Source organism: Serinus canaria, chromosome Z, assembly GCF_022539315.1.
Source record: "Serinus canaria isolate serCan28SL12 chromosome Z, serCan2020, whole genome shotgun sequence".
NCBI classification, from domain to species: Eukaryota; Metazoa; Chordata; class Aves; order Passeriformes; family Fringillidae; genus Serinus; species Serinus canaria.
The window spans coordinates 49,735,465-49,754,488 of NC_066343.1; the positions used below are offsets into that span (position 1 = coordinate 49,735,465).

General features: G+C 42.8%; 1 protein-coding gene across 1 annotated transcript in view; it reads right to left on the minus strand.

Annotated features, from left to right (window-relative positions):
* DMRT1 (doublesex and mab-3 related transcription factor 1) overlaps positions 1-19,024 on the minus strand; it is a 58,204-nt gene that overhangs the window by 27,053 nt on the left and 12,127 nt on the right. Inside the window, exon 3 of the mRNA XM_050986955.1 lies at positions 7,459-7,742. Within this exon, the coding sequence (XP_050842912.1) occupies positions 7,459-7,742 (284 nt within the window). The remainder of the gene's footprint in view (positions 1-7,458; positions 7,743-19,024) is intronic.

A 19,024-nucleotide genomic window follows, 5' to 3' on the forward strand; every position in this document is an offset into this window, starting at 1 on the left:
AAGTACTGGGAAAAAAAAAGTTAGCCAACTGTTCTTTGTCTGCTGTGTTGCACATAGCTCCCTTGGTGGGGCAGGGCAGCATCCACAGACCTCACATCTCCACTTCTCCCTTGTGCAAGGCCATATGTGCACACGTACAACCAAGAAAAGGCTGCCTGCAGGAGACAGATTATTTCAGCTGTAGCAAAACGGAGGGATCCCTCCCTGGCACGAACTCGATCATGTGCACGTTTCTCCTCCCTGTAGAGTGGATGCAGTGATCCACCTCCTTTCAACGCCTTTTTTAAGGGTTTTCTCCATTTCTTAAAAAACCAACACACCTAAAATCCCTAGATGCAATGAATTATTGCTACTATTATTATTAGTGTGTGGTAGCTGGCTAGCAAGAGACATGTTTTATAATCTTATTATCCACACCAAGTCTATGAACCACAGTTTGACCGACAGCCAGAGGCTTGGCTCTGCAAATATGCTGTGCATTAACCACTGAAGAAAATCCAAAAGCTTCTGGTTTTCTTTTACTAAACTATTTAGAATCTACACCACAGTAAATTTGAACCATAAGCTTTCCTTTTTATGCGCTTTGCAATCCTATTTTACAGTAACAATAAAAAACCAACCAGTTGTAAAAATTCTTGACCTTTGGGCTGTATTAAAAGAGGGTTTAGGAGACCACTACCTCATGAGAAGGGACATTTGGTCTGTATTAACTCCTGCAGCTCTGTGGAATCCTTGCAGGTTTTTGGGTGCCAAAAAGGGAGATCAAGACAGTCTTGGGGAGGCCCTCAAATATTCGATTATTTTCAACCTGGGGCAGTTCAGCTTTCCAAATGCTACAGTCAGGTTCCAGGTTTGGGATCTTGCTAGGTCTGTCCAGGGGAAATGCTGGAGTCATGCATGGACCACAGGAGAATGCCTGGCCTTTTGGTGTCTCCTGCCTCCCTTGCCCCTTCCACCCCTACAACAAAGCTGAGACAGGCATGAGGTGGGACAGTCCCGCAAACCACTCTGGTTTGTATCACTGCAGGCAACATGCCAAAAGAACAAAGCATATTTTAGATGAGCAAGAGCTGTGGAAGGGAAAGCCAGGCATTAGTCTTTGCAGAGGGCATCCTGAATTCCCAAGCTGCTTCTCTTCCAGCCTCACAGTGCCCACACAGGGCCTGCTCCAGCTGCAGGATTCACCAAGAACCTCACAGACTTTAGTGGGAGACACATATCATCACAGCAGCAGTTGGCCTATGCAACATTTACAGGTTCCCCTAAATTGTACAACACAGCACACACTCAGTAATGTTTTAAAAGATGTACTGTAAGCAGTGGTGAGATGCTTACAATTCATGAACAAATAAATATGGCCTGATTGGAAGGCCACGAGTGTACTGGAAATTCTTTCCCTGTGCCTTGAAAAGCCCCTGTAAGGAAATGAGAGGCAGCTACAGTTTGCCCTTGCACAGGTAAGCTGGAAACAGGACTTGTTCATCACTGAGCAAGATGGTCAGCGCAGCCCTCCACCTATGTCCAACATGACAGCATACATAGCAAAATCCAGGGAAAATGTGAGGAAAATGCTCTTGCATCAGACCATTCCTGTAAAAAGCCTTTCTCAATAGCTGGTGGAAGAGCACATAAAGCCCAGTGCCTCTTCCCAAGCTGGCAGCATCTGCATTATCGCTACATATCCTCTTCACAGAAAAAGAACCAAGGAGAGAAGGTGGCCAAACCAGAAACAGGAAGGTGTCAAACAGGCACCAGAGAAGTGACTCACTTCTCTGGCCTCCGAGATTACAAAATGATCCTGCCCTTCCCAGATATTTGTTTAGCCAAAACATCACCTGTGTAATTCTTTTATTTGCAGAAGCTGCCAGACACAATCTCTTTGTGAGCCTGACAGTGCTATCTTCACGCTTTCCAGCTGATCCCAACTATGGGGCTTGTTTCCAAGAAAGACAAACGGAAGGAGGTCATGAATACTATTCCTGGGTGAAAAGGGCTGCAAAAATTTATAAGCAACACAGGAGATCAAAGTGCAATCCTTCAGCTCTCCCACTGGTGTGTCATATGATCTTGGCCAAATCACTTTGCCCAGGATTTCCATCCTTTTATTTCACCCATGACTCAGCAACAAATGTACCAAACTCAGTAATCATGGAAACACCAAAGAAACCTGAAAGTTTAACACAGCCTTCTCCTTCTGTCTTGATCTTTAAGTCAATTTTAGTGCGCATAAAATTGCATTTGTGTCATTGCTTGCAAACAACAGAATTCACAGGTTGGTTTTTGGCATGGGCAAGAAGGCAGCCACTGGGCAATGAAATGGAAATTCAGGCATCAGTAATCTCCCCTCTGTCATTTGTGAGCTGTGTGGCTGTGCCAAGTTATTTGACACTTCCTTGCCTCAGTTTCTGCAGTTATAAACCGGGTTTGTTGCTGCTCTCCCGTCTTGCAATGTTACTGCTCATGTGCTGACCACTCTCAACTACTCTTGCACTCATACTGCCCAAGGTGTTTCATTCCTAAAACCAGCTAAGCATGTTTTCCAGAAAAAAGAAAAAATGAGTCTATGATACCCTGCCTTGACTTACTTTGATTCTAGCACAGAAAATACAAGACACATCTATATCTGTCCCTTCTTGATAGACAAACTTAATTAACCTTTGCTATTCTGTTCCAACCTATTCTTTTAGACAAAGGCAGTGACCCATAAACAATATGTTACCATCAGAATCTCAACTGCAGTGACACCTAGAGATATAGCCCTATCAGCAGTATTGGAAAATAAACCACTTAGATTAGCTCCTCCAAGAAATATGGATTGCATTCATGTCACACATGAGCTGTCAGAAACATTAGGATACTTTTAGCATAAATCTGTACTGTGAAGGGTATGTTATGAATACAGTATATAATTCACTGCTTACACATAAAATTGGGACTGTCTTGGGTGACTTGCACAATGTGTATATATTTACACACACATGCACACATTTTATACTGATTTCTGGAGAGTAAGACTGCAATTTCTATAAGAAAGACAGGTTTTTTTGGAGGAAAAACTGGGCCAGAAAGCAGAAGCAGGTGGAAGAAGTTGAAAAGAGACATTTTATTTACTAGCAAGTGGCTATCCTTCAACCTCCTAGCTGTCCTGTCACAGCCACGTTCTTCTGGATTTAGTAAAAAAGGAATTTTTCCAAGTGTGGTACTTCTAAGAAATCTTTGGTACTTCTAGGAAATCCTTATAAAGCAGTTTCCTACATCAGCAATACTAAATACTTTACAGATGGTAAATGTAAATCCCACACTAGAAAGCAAGTCAAAATTTCTCACAAGTTATTTTTGCTCTAAACTGGTGTAAGGAAAGAACAAAAAGTTGAGGTTCTAGAAAAGAGAACACTGGTTTGCCAAGAATGGGAAGTTCTGGGAAGGGAAGAGGAAAGGGTGGGAAAGGGAAAGGGAAGCTGAAGTTCTGAAATGTGTCTAAAATGTCCACACCAGCCTTAACCTTTCCCAGGAGCAGGATACCTGGAGTTATCAGAATACCAAAGAAAAAGCAGCCACTGGTCCTGACGTGTGGGGGCACATTCTGCATCTTGCCAATTTTTAATGGTTTAGCTGTATAAACCAGAGCTTTTAACATTTTTGGGGGATGATGCTGACTCACAGTGAGTTCAGATTAGACTTGTAGTGTGGATCACATGCCAGCAGTTTGTCAGCTTTGAAAATCAAATCTGACTGGATTCAGACATGTCCAACTAGGCTTTACTTTTGCTGTGATAGAAGAGGTTACAATCACCCCATATTCTCCCACTGCCGTGAGACCAGCTTCAGAAGCACCAACTTTCAAGTACACCAACCCACTCTGGCATGCACTACTTATGTTGGCAAACTGATTTTACTGTTAATTGGATGGAATTGGATGGACTGCACACAAATTCCCATTGTAATGAGCAATTACAAGAGCTTCAAGGAAGACTCCAGATGTCCACACAGGACTGAAGGGAAAAGAGAGGTACAGTAACCACCAAATCTGCTACATTTCCTACCAACCTAGGCTTGTCTCTTCCTCAGGTGCAACACCAGACATATGTGATTATCTGCTTTAGAGCTGGAAGGAGCAGCAGAATATAAATGACCAAAGGAGCCTCAACCAAAACAATAATCTTCATTACGCTTATCAAATCATGATGGATACAACTTCTGGTGTGACTGTATATAGATGAGGAAAACCTACAGAGAAATACATAAAATATTTGCACCTTTATGAATCCACTCGAGCATGCCAGCCTCTGCAAAGAACAAAGACTAATGAAATCTGACATTAATCTACATTAAAGATTCAGTTTATTTGCCAATGCTCAATGATGCATTAATCCTCATCTCATCCCACACACACTCACATGTTTCCTCCCCGGCTATTCTCTCTTGCTCCCTAAATTCTGAAACAGGAGACAGCTGGGCTGCTCAAGGCCTTGTCTGCATCCAGAAGTTAAATATGTAATTCTCCCTGTGTGAAGTTAGCCTGTGAGCCTTCACCAACTGAGCCTGAAAAAGCCAGGTGTCTTGTCTACCCAGCTTAAATTAGAATACCTTCCAGTGAGCACAGTGGTGACTTGTACCATAAAAGAATATGTCCTGTGAGCAAGCTTAGAAAGCTGCCCTAATTTGGTTACAGCAGACACTGCCCAGCTATGGTCCTAGCAAAGAAACAAAGATCAAAAACTTTGATCAAAAAGTTAACAGGAATACAAGTCAGAAAAGAAAATGGATTTCTATTGTAGTCTGGTTTAATAAAGCCTGTACATGTAAAAAATAAATTCAGTCAGTACAAGCTGCCCAGCAGAAGTCCCAGTGTAGGTAACAGCTACATGTTTCCTCTGAGGAGGATAAGCATGCACAGGTTTGCCAGCCAAATCTCCTGAGTGTAAGCAAGGTCTGATTCCTCTTTGAGGATCATGCTTTGAATGAAACTCTCCTTTAATTCCTTCCTGTGCTTGACAGAAAGGCTCATTAGTTATTCATCCTCCATTTATTGCTATTTCTGTGATCTTCCCTTGATGGTAACCCACATGTGCATAATCGATGTAAAACCACGTGCAGCAACTGAGACCTTGTTCCCTTTACAATAAACCATCTTCAGCACCACACAGGGTTTTACAACCTCAGCATCACTGTACCCACTGCCATCAAATGTTTTCTAGCCTCTTACTAAAACTTTTTATCATTATTTGTGCAATCTTACGCTGTTGTAAGAGTATGCAAACCCTATGACTCAGAACTCTTCCAACAAAATCTATCTTACATGTAGATCAGTCTGAGAAACAGTGTGTAAGTTCAAAACATTGACCCTGAACTACACCCTGCCCTGCATCAGAGGAGAAGTTGATCCCGGTTTCAGGACATTTAGAAGCTGGGGAGACATCAATTCTGCAGGCAAAAAGCAGCACCTTTATTCTCTCTGCTTGGACATCCAAAACAGCAAAGGGCATTCTCTCTGCTTGGACATCCAAAACACCTAAACAGTACTGAGGGATTCCAAAAAGTCTGCTCTGGAGAAATTAAAATCTTAGATGTGGCAGACAATTAAATTCACATAAAGGTGAATGGAATAATGTGGTATATCCCACAAGGGACATCCACAGCTTTGAGCCTGCTGGGGGAAAGAAAACTGTTCTTTCTGACAACAACCATGTAGTTTTTTTCCTTACTTTCCCCTTCAAGATCTCACTAATTTGAATGGCATTTAAGTAGAAGTTAGTTTCTGCAGAGCCTGAAGAGAAGAATTATGGAAACCACACAGTTGTTTTTATTTCTTTAAGGGGTGTCAAAGGTTCCACAGCAACAAGTAACAGGTGATCTCACAAGTGAGAGACAGGCTCTCTAAGCCAAGACTTTCTATATGCATTACAGTACATGACAACAGAACCATGAGGATACCACATCTTCATTCCAAGGTTAAACATACTCATGCAAGTCTTCCTCAAACACTATGTGCTAGGTGAAATGAGGGACTAGCAGCCTGCAAGAACATTATTTTCTGAAGGCAAATGTTGCCTTTGTTTGTCTTGTGATGGTGTCTCCATGCATCAGCAAGCTCAGTGCTGCACATGCTTGAGGGTAATCTTCTATCTGAAATACTCTGCTATACCAGGCTAACCCAATCAACCAAAATGAAAAAGTTGATAAAGCACTTGGCACCTCACCCCATTATCATGCACAAAATGTAACTCGCCTTGACTAATTTTCCCCTTGGCCTGGTGATTAAACTCATCAGCTGGAGAGGATGCCATCAAGTGGAAAGGTGTACCTTCATGTATCAAACACTGAGAGAAGAAAGCTCTCATGGTACGGGCTTGCACCGCAGAAGGAAGAGAGATAGCTCTTTATCCCATACAGCTGTACTCATGGCAGAAAAAGGGACATGGAATAGTGCTAAGTGCTACAGTAATTGCAATCACCCTGGCATTAGTTTCAGCTCCTTGGTATAAAAAATTAAAACGCCCTTTTGGAGCTGGTCTCTGTGCAGAGAAACCTGGCCAGAGAAACTCTCTGTCAGCAAACAGGATGACCTATCTGTTCACTTACACAAGGAGGTTTTGGTGGACATTTCACTGTTGAGTGGTTTCACAACACAGCCTTTGCAGAAGCAGCCTGCCCTGTCTTGATGCTCTACAGAAGAGGTCTGCCCTCTCCTGTCCTTACACAAGGGACACAAGCATACACAGACTCAGAGGGTACAGCCTTATCAGTTCAGTCTCAAACAGAAAAAGCATCTCTGCAGTCCAAAACCAAACAGTCCCAGAGTTACTGAAATGTTTCCACTTTGCCAAGAATCCCCCATATTGGCAGATTTTCCCTTTTTCCAGTTTCTGAATGGTACTGAGTTGGAGGTTACAATTATCAAGTCCTAGAGTGCAAGGGCTTGATTTGCTTTACATCCTAACCAAGTACATAGAGCTCTGGTTTGAACCTCTCAGGTACTGCCTGTAACCTGAACTACATGAGTAAAAATCACGAGCTCTGAAGCTGACATTACCAGAAAACACAACTAGCAATATTCACATTCAACTGACTGCAACCAGACTGCTGCACAACAACATGGTCTCCTGGGTCACCTCAGCGCCTTGGATGTGAAACATGGAAAAAACCCATGCATCTGAAGAGCAAAGCCTCCCAGAAATTACACCTTAGTCTCTCAGGATGTTATGCTGGGCAATTGAATTGGACTCTTTCTTTCTGGAAAACAATTAATAATTTACTGTCACATAATACAGAAGATAAAATCAAGTTAGTGCCCTTTGCACTTGTGGCAATTTATCCATACATTATCACTATCCAACTGTGTAATTACTTTTTGCAACCACCCATTTTGTCTAACTTTCTCAGAATGGGTCCTAATGCTACCCTGGGATATGACTCTGGCTTTGCACTGCCACAAAACCAGCAAAGAGCAGATCATACCTGCCACTGTTTTCCTGACTGGCTCGGCATGTATGTCGTTGGGAGACTTCGAAGGCTGTTCTTCATGGCCGACCCTACAATTGTACTCCCTGTCTCACTTGAGGAAGGCTCACTGGCCACTGCCATCTGGTACTGGGAGTAGTTGTACAGGTTGTTATAACAAGGATACAGAGATGGCTGGTAAAAACTGCTGTAGTAGGCGGAGTCCACAACCAACTCAGATGTGCTCTCCAAGTGCCCTCTGCTGGGGATGGAAGGGATGTCCTGAATGAGCATCCGTCCCTCTGGAAAAGAAAAAAAAGGACCATTATCTTTCACGTTCTAATGAGCTACCACTCCTCCCAAAGGCTGGACAGAGAGTGGTAAATAAGAAATAGGAGCTGAAAGCTAAACATGACTGAGTGTTTGATGGAAACTCAAGAGGACCAGGAACTACTCACAGTCCAAGACTGCCACCTACACACACCACAGACTGCAAAACAGACAAAACCAACTGCAGGTTAAGACAATGCTCTGAATCCTCAATCAGTATTAACAGATGGGGATAACGATTTACATCGCCCAACTTTGCAGTCCCCTACTACTATTTAACCTGCAACAGTGTGCCAAGTCTCTTGTAACTCTCTAGTAGCAGAAAGGATCTAGCTGCAGAATGACTCCTCCCAGCCAGTGTCCTGAAGGTGAGAGGACATCATCTGAACATGCCTCTAGGAAGGGCAAACAGCCACAAGGCAAGAGAAGCTGCAATGGGCAAAATACCACAGGAGCAGCCAAGGTGTCCCAGAAACCCAGAAGCTACCTGTGAGCAGTAGGGTCCTCAATCCTTGCCAAGCCTTCATACCCAAATTTAGCTCCCATACCCAGAAAATCACAGAGCAGAACAAGATCCCCCACCACTAGCAAAAGAGGATGAGGAGAAAGATACTGCTTGTGACTTGCTGCATCCACTCTAGACTGCCTCCAGATCAGGGGTTAGCTGGCTGCGCATCCCACAGGCAAGGTCTGCCTCCCTGTGTTTCCCTAAGATGGGGATGCTTCTCAGACAACGAGAAGCCAAGATTTCCCCACCCTACTGTCAACCACGGCTTTGCAATATTTGCAAGCATGAAAAATAGAAGGTGCTTGCTGGTACTATTGCACACCCAAGCTCTCTCTCATACGTGGCATCAATTGCATTGCCAAGCCTGACAACAAAAAACTGCCACAATCTTATACATACATTTACAAGTAGAAAAAAAAATCAAACATCTAGATCCCTCCATATCTGTAGCTCTGGCTCTAGTTTGCATGTCAGTGACCCTGCCTTGTACGAGTTCTCTGTAAGGAGCTCCTCTTTTCCCCATCATGTTGTCCAATTGTTTTGTAGAGAAGACAACACTGTGGTTTAAAGCATATAGATGAGCTCCCAAGAGCTATTAGTATGGACATGAAGCAGCATGGGCAACAGGCACACAGGAAATACCAGACCTAGGAGACATTTCGGGCAGGTCCAGTTTGTTCTGGATCTTTCTCTTGGTATACCTACTTCTTAGTAACTTACCTGTGGAAGGAATATGGTGGTATACCAGCCTCTCAGAGTCATGACAACAACATCCACAGTCCTGTGTATTAGCTGCATATTAGATCAAATAATCAGTTTTACCCATTATTGCTATTTACAATGCAATTGTGTTTCACTTCTTCAGCTATAATGAAAGCTTTCTGCATCTCCTTCCAGGTCACTAAATTACACAGTGCCCCCATTCAGTTCTTGCTGCCCTTCCGTTGACATCAATGAACTATTTATTAGCAAAGACTGTTTTATGCTTCCTGCACCTGATTTTTCTGGAGAACCATGTCAGCTGGCCTTGTTTATCTGGAGTATTTCTCAGATTTGCACATAAAATAGAAGTGCCTGCAATGCCACAGAAGACTTTTCAGAGTTTCTTTTTCATTTTTATAATTTTTTAAAATTGTTATTATTCTGCTTCTAGGCAAGACTCTTAGATCCTTTTGTCTGCATCTGATAAAATCAGAACTTAGACCACAGACACAGCACAAGTTTGACTCCCTTCCCTAAATCTACCTCTCAAATAAAGCTGCATTCCAACTGCTCTGCTTTAAATGTTGCAAAATAGAAGTCAAAAGTAAAACCCTCCAACACATTCCTTGCTGGGATACAGATTTCACATGACACAGACATGCAAGGCAGTCACCTGCTGAACTGCTCACAAGGCTATATTATACTGCACACATGTGCGATTTCTTCTAAAATCTCTGCAGTGTCTTTCAATTTACAATGCATTATCAGAAGGGCTACTACTCCCCATTAAAAATACTAGGACCAGGAAGATGAGGTCTTTTTACACCTGCATGATCTGGATGAGGAGATCAAGATTATCCTCAGTCAGTTCACAGACCACACTAAGTCAGGCAGGAGTGCTGATCTGCTGGAGGGCGGGAAGGCTTCCCAGAGGGATCTGGACAGGCTGGATCATGGGCTAAGGCCAGTGGTGTGAGGTTCAACAAGGCCCAGTGCTGGGTCCTGCCCTTGGGTCACAGCAACCCCAGGCAGTGCCACAGGCTGGGGCAGAGTGGCTGGAAAGGACCTGGGGGTGAACATGAGACAGCAGCTGAACATGAGCCAGCAGTGCCCCCCAGGTGGCCAAGAAGGCCAATGGCATCCTGGCCTGGATCAGCACTGGTGTGGCCAGCAGGAGCAGGGCAGGGATTGTTCCTCTGTACTCAGCACTGGTGAGGCCACACCTTGAGTACTATATTCAGCTGTGCCCCTCACTCCAAGAAAGACATTGAGGTACTGAAGCATGTCCAGAGAAGGGCAATGGAGCAGGGGAAGGTTCTGGAACACCTGTTCTATGAGGAGTGACTGGGGTTGTTTAGGCTGGAGTAAAGGAGGCTTCCTTATCGCTCTCTACAACTGCCTGAAAGTAGGTTGTAGCCAGGTGGGGTTTGGACTCTTTTCCCAGGCACAAAGTGGCAGAAATGTCAGGAGACAGCATCAAGCTGTGCCATTGAAGGTTCAGGCTGGACATCAGAAAGAACTTATGGAAAGGGTTGTTAAGCATTGGAATGGGCTGTCCAGGGAGGTGGTAGAATCACCATTCCTCGAGGGTAATAAGGAATGACTGGATGTGACACTAGGTGCTATGGTCAAGTTGACAAGGTGGTGATGGGTCAAAGGCTGGACTCAACAGTCTTAAACAAGTCTTTTCCAATCTAAATGATTCTGTGATTCTGATTCTCTAATATACAGGAGAGATCAGTCATCCAGGGTGCCAGCAGCTAAAAGGAAGAGGGGGAGAAAGTAACAGCTTTTGTTGCAACTTTTGGAAAGGTCTTATACGCTACACTTCCTAACATGGGACAAGATAGGCTAGGCTAGAACAGAAATCTACCCATAGCTATCTGCCAAATCACACAACCTTTCCTGATATTCCTGATGCGTCTGTGACATTCCAATGGCTGTTAGCACTACAGCTCCCTCCTGAAGAGCAGCAGTGGCAGTATTTGGCTGCATTAAGGAGGAGGGAAAAAAAAAGTTTTTTGATCCTTCTTTTCTCTTTCTATCTTCTGTCTGTGGTTTGGGCTACCATCATTTGGCACCAGCAGTGCAAAAGGCTTGACTTGTCCCGAATTTTCTTTTATGTAGCTGCAGAACACCCACCAGTGGTTCAGAGTTCAGGGCTGTTAAAACCTACTAGAAGTATCTCTGCTTTCTTTCGGCTGTCGCTCCATGGTCCAAATCTTTACACTACTATCAGCTGCTCTCTCCAAAGCTGGTCTGCAGAGCTGGCTCATTCAGCGACTCAGGCACCCATATCCATAAATCCCCAAGTATCAGCAGCCCGGGGCATTTTTCCCTTATAAACCCAGAGTTACGAAATCCGTGGTCCATCTCCAGCACACAACCATTCTGAGCTGCAGGGCCACACCAGAGAGATGTGCCCCAGAAGATTAGCAAGTAAAAATACAAGCAAAGGGAAAGGCAAAAGTTCAAATAAAGGGAAAGACACATCCAGCTCCTTGAAGAACTAGGACTCCTGTGACACCACAGGAAATACAGCCAGAAGAGTTAGTTTTCCCTAAATCCCTTGAGACACCACACTATTAAATGTGGAAGGACAGATTTGTCTGAACCAACCTATCTGGGGTTCCTCTGGTTGGTCCTTGGCCCATATCTGTAAGGGTAGACTCCAACCTACTGGCTGATCCTTCCTACAGCCATGCCTCCAGCCACTCAACCAAGTAAGTGTTCTTCTCAAGGGAGGCTGTCAGCCTGTGACTGTCTTCTGCCAGCAAGTAGAGAACAGCAAGGTTAAAGGAAGCAGCTTTCAGCTGATTTCTTTCTGTCTTCCAAATTCAAGACAGCTGAATGGCTCTTCTGGTAAGAAGAGGGTCCTCCCCTGCCTTAGAACTTGCAACATTACAACACCTGCATATCAGGGTGAAATTTTTGAGAGTTATTAAGCTCTCAAGAAGGTAACCCCTACTGCTCTCTCAAGCTTCCACTGTGCCCCTCCACCTGCACTTAAAAAGATGAGATCTGCTACGGGAGCTGGCCTTATGCCTTGGCTATCTTCACTCTCTAGATGGAAAGAGTAGGAAGGGCACCTGGGCCTTTCCCTTGCTATTAGACACAAATTTAATATTTCGGAAGTTGCAAATACAACATGATCAAAAATGGGACTGAGCCTGTACAAGGAGGTACAGTAAATAGAGCAACAGTAACAAAAAAAGAAAGCAATTTAAATTCTCACTAAGATTTTGGAATGCCAAATCTATTATGTAGGGTCATCACAGGCTCTTTGCTGTAAAAGTGTTGCTCAGGGATGAGCAACACTTTTACAGCAAAGACAACAATACCCCTTCATGCAGCTGTGCCCTTGGATCTCTTAAGTTATTTTCTACGTCTTTACTAAGTCCCATAGAGAACCGATGCTACTTTTTTTGCACTATGTACACAGTGTGAAATATGGCCCACTCTTTCATAGAAGATCAATATGATGCACAATAAATACTGGTATTGATCTTTCAGTGTTGTAGACGACTCTCCGACTCTATGGCATATTAATAGTAGTTAACCAGTAATTCATTTCAGGGTGGCTGGTATTTTCTTTTAAAGAAGGTGAGTACTAGGGGTCAGTTACACATATATGTCTTTTACATTCAGTAACCTGTGAGGGCTCCTGCCTTTGCTTAGCAGAGCACAGTGAAAAACACTGGTCCAGTCCTTAGGTAATGTAAACCAGTCTCAGACCATTTACTTCAATAAAGCTATGGTGATTTACACAAATTACGGATATGCATGGCAAAATCAACACAGAAGCCAGTATATAGATCATTTGGGAGAAGAAAGGAGAAAGGCCAGGTAATTTACAGGAATTTCCATCATCATCTCCATCTCACAGATGCAAATGTGTTTTTCAGGTTATATACTGAGAAGTAAAAACACTGAAATCTTAAGGCCGCATAAAAGCATGGAGTATTTTGGCAACGGTAATTTAAGTATGTGTGGGTAAGCCTCTGATATGAGGTCAAATGACATAAAGTCCATACTAATAGACTTTCTTAGCAAGTAAAACAGGGTGGTAGCACCAAAGTGCCTACTGGGAATGGTTACTGAACCACACAGAAATCTGGGGGAGATTATTAATCATCTTACTCGTGACAGATGCATACCAGTAACTGTTTTATAAATCAGGATAGCAGAGCCACATTTCTGTGTCTGGGAGCATGCCATAGCATGGTTCAATTTAGTCATGTGGCATTAGATTGGATTAGTCTCCAGCTGATTGGACATTTCAGAAAAGGGATTGGTATATGCATTGCGGCAATTATGAGAATTTCACTGCCCCCATTTACTGGCATGTGTTCTTATATAAACCAATGGTTCACAGTTTTGGTTTTTTTCTTTGCCTACAGAGACACTGCACATACTCTGCTGTTGAAAATACAGAACTGTGAGTACTCAAGTAACACAGTGACTCCACAAGCAGGTAAGCACTGCCCAGTAAGCAAGCTCAACAACTGGTAAGTTTACATTTCCTGCAGTTTTCAATTTAGAGTGACTGTTTTCACCAGTTTTAATACTTCCTGCAACCCAGCTTCTGCAGAAGGGTAGAGGGACAGCTACACCATTAAAACACATACAAAAAATTATTCAGACAGGAAACACTTGCCTCCATACCTCAAAAGAATCTTGTATCTGACAATTTCTCCTTGCTCAGTACATAAAGCATTGACATGCTCCTATTAGCTGGTTTAGCAATATTAAGTCTTGCAATGCATTTAGTTTAGTTCAATTCGTATCTGGCTTTGAGGTTGGACAATAGCCTTGAACACGGCCAGTGTGAAATCACTCCCTAACATCATAATCAGAAACTCTGGTACAATGTGTTTCTCCCACCAGACAATCATGACAGAGCTATTTCAGATGTCAAAGAAAGCTGGCACTATTACTTTCTGCTGAGAAAAGCTGCCTCCCAAGGAACAAAACCCACACGCGTGCTCTGTCTTTGAGAGGAGTGTTTCTATTCCCTTCCTATTAGAAGTTGTGGATTATCTTTGGTTCCAGCACTGAACTTTTAACTTGATATAAAGTTAATGTGCTAGACAATGTTCATTTCAGGCAAGGCTGTGGGGTTGTGTAATTTTCTGCCACCCCCAAAAAAGGCCATTATCTGTAATTACCCATTACCATGCATAATTATTTCTTCTATTCTGGTCTATGGCCCCCAGGACTTCATGATGTTACAGCTCACTGCATTATCTTATCAAATTTGTTAAGGAAGCTTTTTTGACCTTTTGATCACTTGTCACAGCATATACAAAAGCCGGCATTAAATTGTCTAAGCATGTACCGTGTGATTTATTATTTGTACCCTGCATAGTGATACCGTACAAAATACTACACATGAACACTTTCCCTATTCCCATTCCCTGCTTTAGATCAAGTAAGAAAAGGAAAGGAAACCCCTCCAGTAACAGAAGGAAGGGAACAGGAAAAGGCTGGAGTCTCTCAGTGGGAATTTAAGAAGCATGACAGCAACAAGCAGCAAAACCAGAACATCAGGCTCTGAAGACAACCCCAGCTACTCTCTTCTCCGGTGCCACCTTTTGTCTTTCTCCTCTTTCTCCACAAAGACTACTTAATCTTGTTTTCACAGCTTTGGAACCTGCTGATCCCTGCTCTTTCATACGAAGTCCATTTACTGCTCCTTCACTATGCACAAGTGAAGGAGCAAAGCTATACTGCATTAACCAAAGCTCCACCCCCCCACTTGGAGCTTTGGTTAATGCAGTATAGGTTCTTGACAGACAAATTTGGTCCAGTATGACATTCACAAGGATTGTCCTTTATGTATACTGATGTGAATGTGCAAAGAACCAGGATTTTGTCTTCATTACTCTCAAAGCTCCCAGAAAACGACCAGGCAGTGATCAACATCCCAGCACTACCTGCTTCGGCCAAGAGCTTCACTGCACTGTAAGTCCATGTACTACGCCCCTCTTCTTTCTAAGGGCACTAGAACTGCAGGTGACAGAGAAGCAGGGCACTCAAGAAAACAGGAGAGATAATGCCCTGTTATCCTGACTTTTGTTCTCCCCTTGGTTCCTTATTTATCAATACACTCCAGAGAGTGCTTTATCTTAAAATATCTGATTTAGGTGCTTGCATGTATAAAACTCTCAACTCACATCCCTAACTGCAAAGACATATTGATGAAATTATGATTTAGGAAACTGTAGCACAAAAAAGAGGTTTTGGTGCCTTTGAACTGCGTTGTTAAATAAACAAACTTCCCAGGAATCAGAAAATCTGAGACACTTTTCTATCATGACAAATAGGAGGAAACATCAAGGATCAGATATTTACTTTGGACCAAAATTGAACAGTATGAATTGCTGTAGCACAAGGTAGGCAGAATCACGCCTTTCAAATCTGTCAGTGGAAGCCTTCTCCCTTTAAAAGAAGACTGAACCAGGAGACCCTGGATTCCTAAAAGTAACCCTGTATTCAAATGCTAAGAGGTAGCTACTCAAGGCACTGCTGTGAAAATAAAACTCTTCTCAGTGTTTTTCTCTGCAGTTTGCAGATCTCTGGCCCTTCAATCTGTGCCGCCTTTCAGGCAGTGGGGAGGTAGAAAGCACTCTGTAACCAAGATGAGCCAGCAAACACAAGCAACAAGCAGGGTCCACAGAGCAGAAGGGGAGATCGTGCTTGTACCCCTGTCCTGGAACTTGATTTCTGAGATGTGTGAGCTCTTTTACTCTCATTCTCCTTTTGAAAGCCAGATTTGCAGCACTCCCAATTATTTTGACCAGAAAGCTTTTCAGAAAACTGTGTTTCTTCCTCCCTCTATAAACTGCCAGTGTCATGGCAATTGTTATGGCTATGTTGAGCTCAAACATGAAATCTGGTGATTCTCCTTCCTTTCTGTTCAGATTTCCTTCCCAGACAGCCCTGGGTATGGAGCTGTGCTCTAACACCTGTTAGAGACAGAAAAGTATCAAGTAATGAGACTTGAGACATGAAGGCTAACAGCGGCTCTATCTCCAGGTCAAGAATAGTCAAAACACCTTACTGATACCACAGTACCTCTCCAATCCAAACTAGAAATTATATAGAAGAATTATATATAATTCTTCTTAAAGCAGGAATACACATTGAAAACAGACAAACAAATCCCAAAGTATGTGGTGTAACACTTCTGAGACTTTTGTAGGCCTCTGGCCTCTTCCCTGAAACTGAAGTGTACAAGGATCAATCTATTCCACCTCTTTATCGCAGCTATGCCGTATCACCAGCCAACTACTACCATTTGCTTTTCACCTACTCCCACCACAGCAGGACAAAACAACCAGTCATTGCAGCTTTCCTGCAGTGGGTCTGAAAACTAGGGCTGTATGGGTGTCATGAAAAATTCTTTGCTAGGCGCAGCTGCTGGACTGTTGAGTTCAGCCAGTATTATCAGCGAGGAGCTGGCACAATGGCAGCAATGTCTACAGGTACAGAGCATGCTTCTCAAGGGCTACATGACTGGAAGAATTCAATTTCACTTGGAAGGAATCGGTATTATTTTTTTCTCCCCTCCAGGAATAACTCGAGAGTGGTCTTTGAGCAAAATGGCATTTACCTAATTCTACTTCTGAAGGGCTAAACCAGTTCCAAGTGGGACAACAGATTTTAACAAGAACAAAGCTTGCCAGAAACACGCTAGGACAAACCTTATGCAAAGGGGACAACATATTTCAAGGAAACCTGGGAGACCTTCCTATAAGCCTTCTTGAGCCTTATGGTGAATTCACAGGATTTTCCACCTCCAATGCTGCTGCTGTTCACAACACCAAACTTACCCCATGAAATAACACAGAAAACTTTACCTGGAACTGGCATAGTCTGGCAAAGGCATAAGCAATCAGAACAATCATATTGCAGATCAAACAAAGGTTAGCTAAGGAAATCACTAAAGTGTAAAATAAACTGCTGACTTTCACTCCAGTACATGTTCTCTGGTCTTTTAATCATTTCTTTGTCTCCTGCCTGAGCTCTTCCAACTTAAAGTCCAGGTGTGTGGGTCCAGACCACTGCTACATCCCTACCATTAGCTACAAAGAGAAACCTAGGGAACAGTATGAACAGGGAAACAGATCTACTTCCCTCCTAACCTGACATTGGTTTTGGTTCAGTGATGCCCTCCCTTTCAATATTCATTCTGAGCTGACTTTCTGGTATGTACCATGCTCCCAAGGCAGGAGTCCCACTTATATTAGTTCCATGGCCACCCCACCAGCTTCCCCAACCACATAGCTGCCTAGAAGGACTGTGCCAGTTCATCCTCTTTCACCAGGAACCACTAACATTCAACACAGTATCCCCCAGGATCACCAGCTGTGAAGCAACAGTATTTCTCTGGGATGGACTTCTGAATTTTTCACTTCTCATATGGGTCAATACAGCTTTTGCTTTCATGTTACCATCATCTAACCAAGCCTCCCTGCAGTGCACTTCTGTCTCCTGCAGTGCTTACCAGTACAGGTACCTTTCCATCTCATACCAGCACAACCTGTGATGATGCCAGATTTCTTTCCAATGGGATGATTACAGCAAAGAGCATGTCCCTGTGAGACACCTCCAGAAACACTACTGTGTTAAAATTTCCCACTCAGACCTACAAACGAATAGGATCATTTTCCTTAAAACCAGGTAACACATACACTACCGATTTTCAGTCAGCTCAGGTTCCTAAACAAGATTCCAGGGGATACAAAAATCAAATGCCTTGCAGGATTTGTGATCGCATCAGTATGGCACTTCACCAAACAATTTTGTAACAATATAAGATTACCAACTTGACAGAATTTTTACCCATAAACTTCTGTTAATTCATGCTGTGTGAACATCATTTGATAGCTGCATTTCTCCCTTTCTTACATATTTCATTTTGCTGTGGATTGTTCCATCATGTTCAAAAGTGATGTCAAGTTGATAGGCTGATAGATTTGCAGCCATGTACCCTACCACACCCGCTTTTCTTGAAACACTGGCATGACATCATCTTTCTTTCAAGATTTAGGAACTTCCTCAGTGTTAAAAGGCTCACTGGAAATCACACAGTGGGTCACGCTGAAAGGGATGGCAGGGGGTCATCTGGCCCACACACACTACTCAAGCAGGGTCATCCTACAAGACATTGTACAGCACTGTACAGCACTGCATCCAGGCAGTTCTGGAGTATTTCCAGGAAGGGAGACTTCCCGTATCCTCAACCAAGTTGTTGGGTTTTTTTCTTTTTTCTTCCTAATATTGCATATGAGTTGTCCAGTCCTGCTGATTTCAGTTCCTGTTGGAACTGGAATGTCACCATCTCCATATAAAGCTATAATACTACACATCTTTTTGTAAAGCAAGGACCAGAAAAAAATTACTGAGCATTTATTCCCATCTTCCATTGTAGAGTTATTATTCCATAATGGGTGAAATAATTGCTAACTCTGTTTGTGTGTTTTTAACACATTTCAAAAACCCTTTCAATTTCAAGATTTTTGATTAATTTTAATCTTCACACAAATCTGTATTTTTTAAAAGAAAATGTGATTTGTGCAAAGAAAAAAAAAAAGAACAAGGAGAGAGCAATTTCATCCAGAAGACTGCAGCCTGGCATAGTAAATTTCTCAGTCCCACACAGAGCCGCAGTCCAGATCCAGCTAAGAGAAGCTGAAGTATGCCTGATTTCAGTAGAACTGGAGAAGGAACATTTTGTTCACATTTACTGTACACTTAATAAAAATGATCTGCTGCAAACATTTAGCATGCAACATAACAATCCTCCTAATACAGCAGTAGAAATAAAAACTACGGAAAATAATATTTTATTTCCACAATTAATTTAAGCTGCAGGCCTTCAATAAGATATCTATGGCAGCAAATTCACCTTTCAATGTCTCTGTCACTGACTATAGCGGAGTAGTCGACCTTTTTACATGAGCTGAGGTGTAATGCTTGGTCTTTCTTTTCTTGCACTTTTGGTCATTATAACACAGCTATAGTGATCATATTCAAATC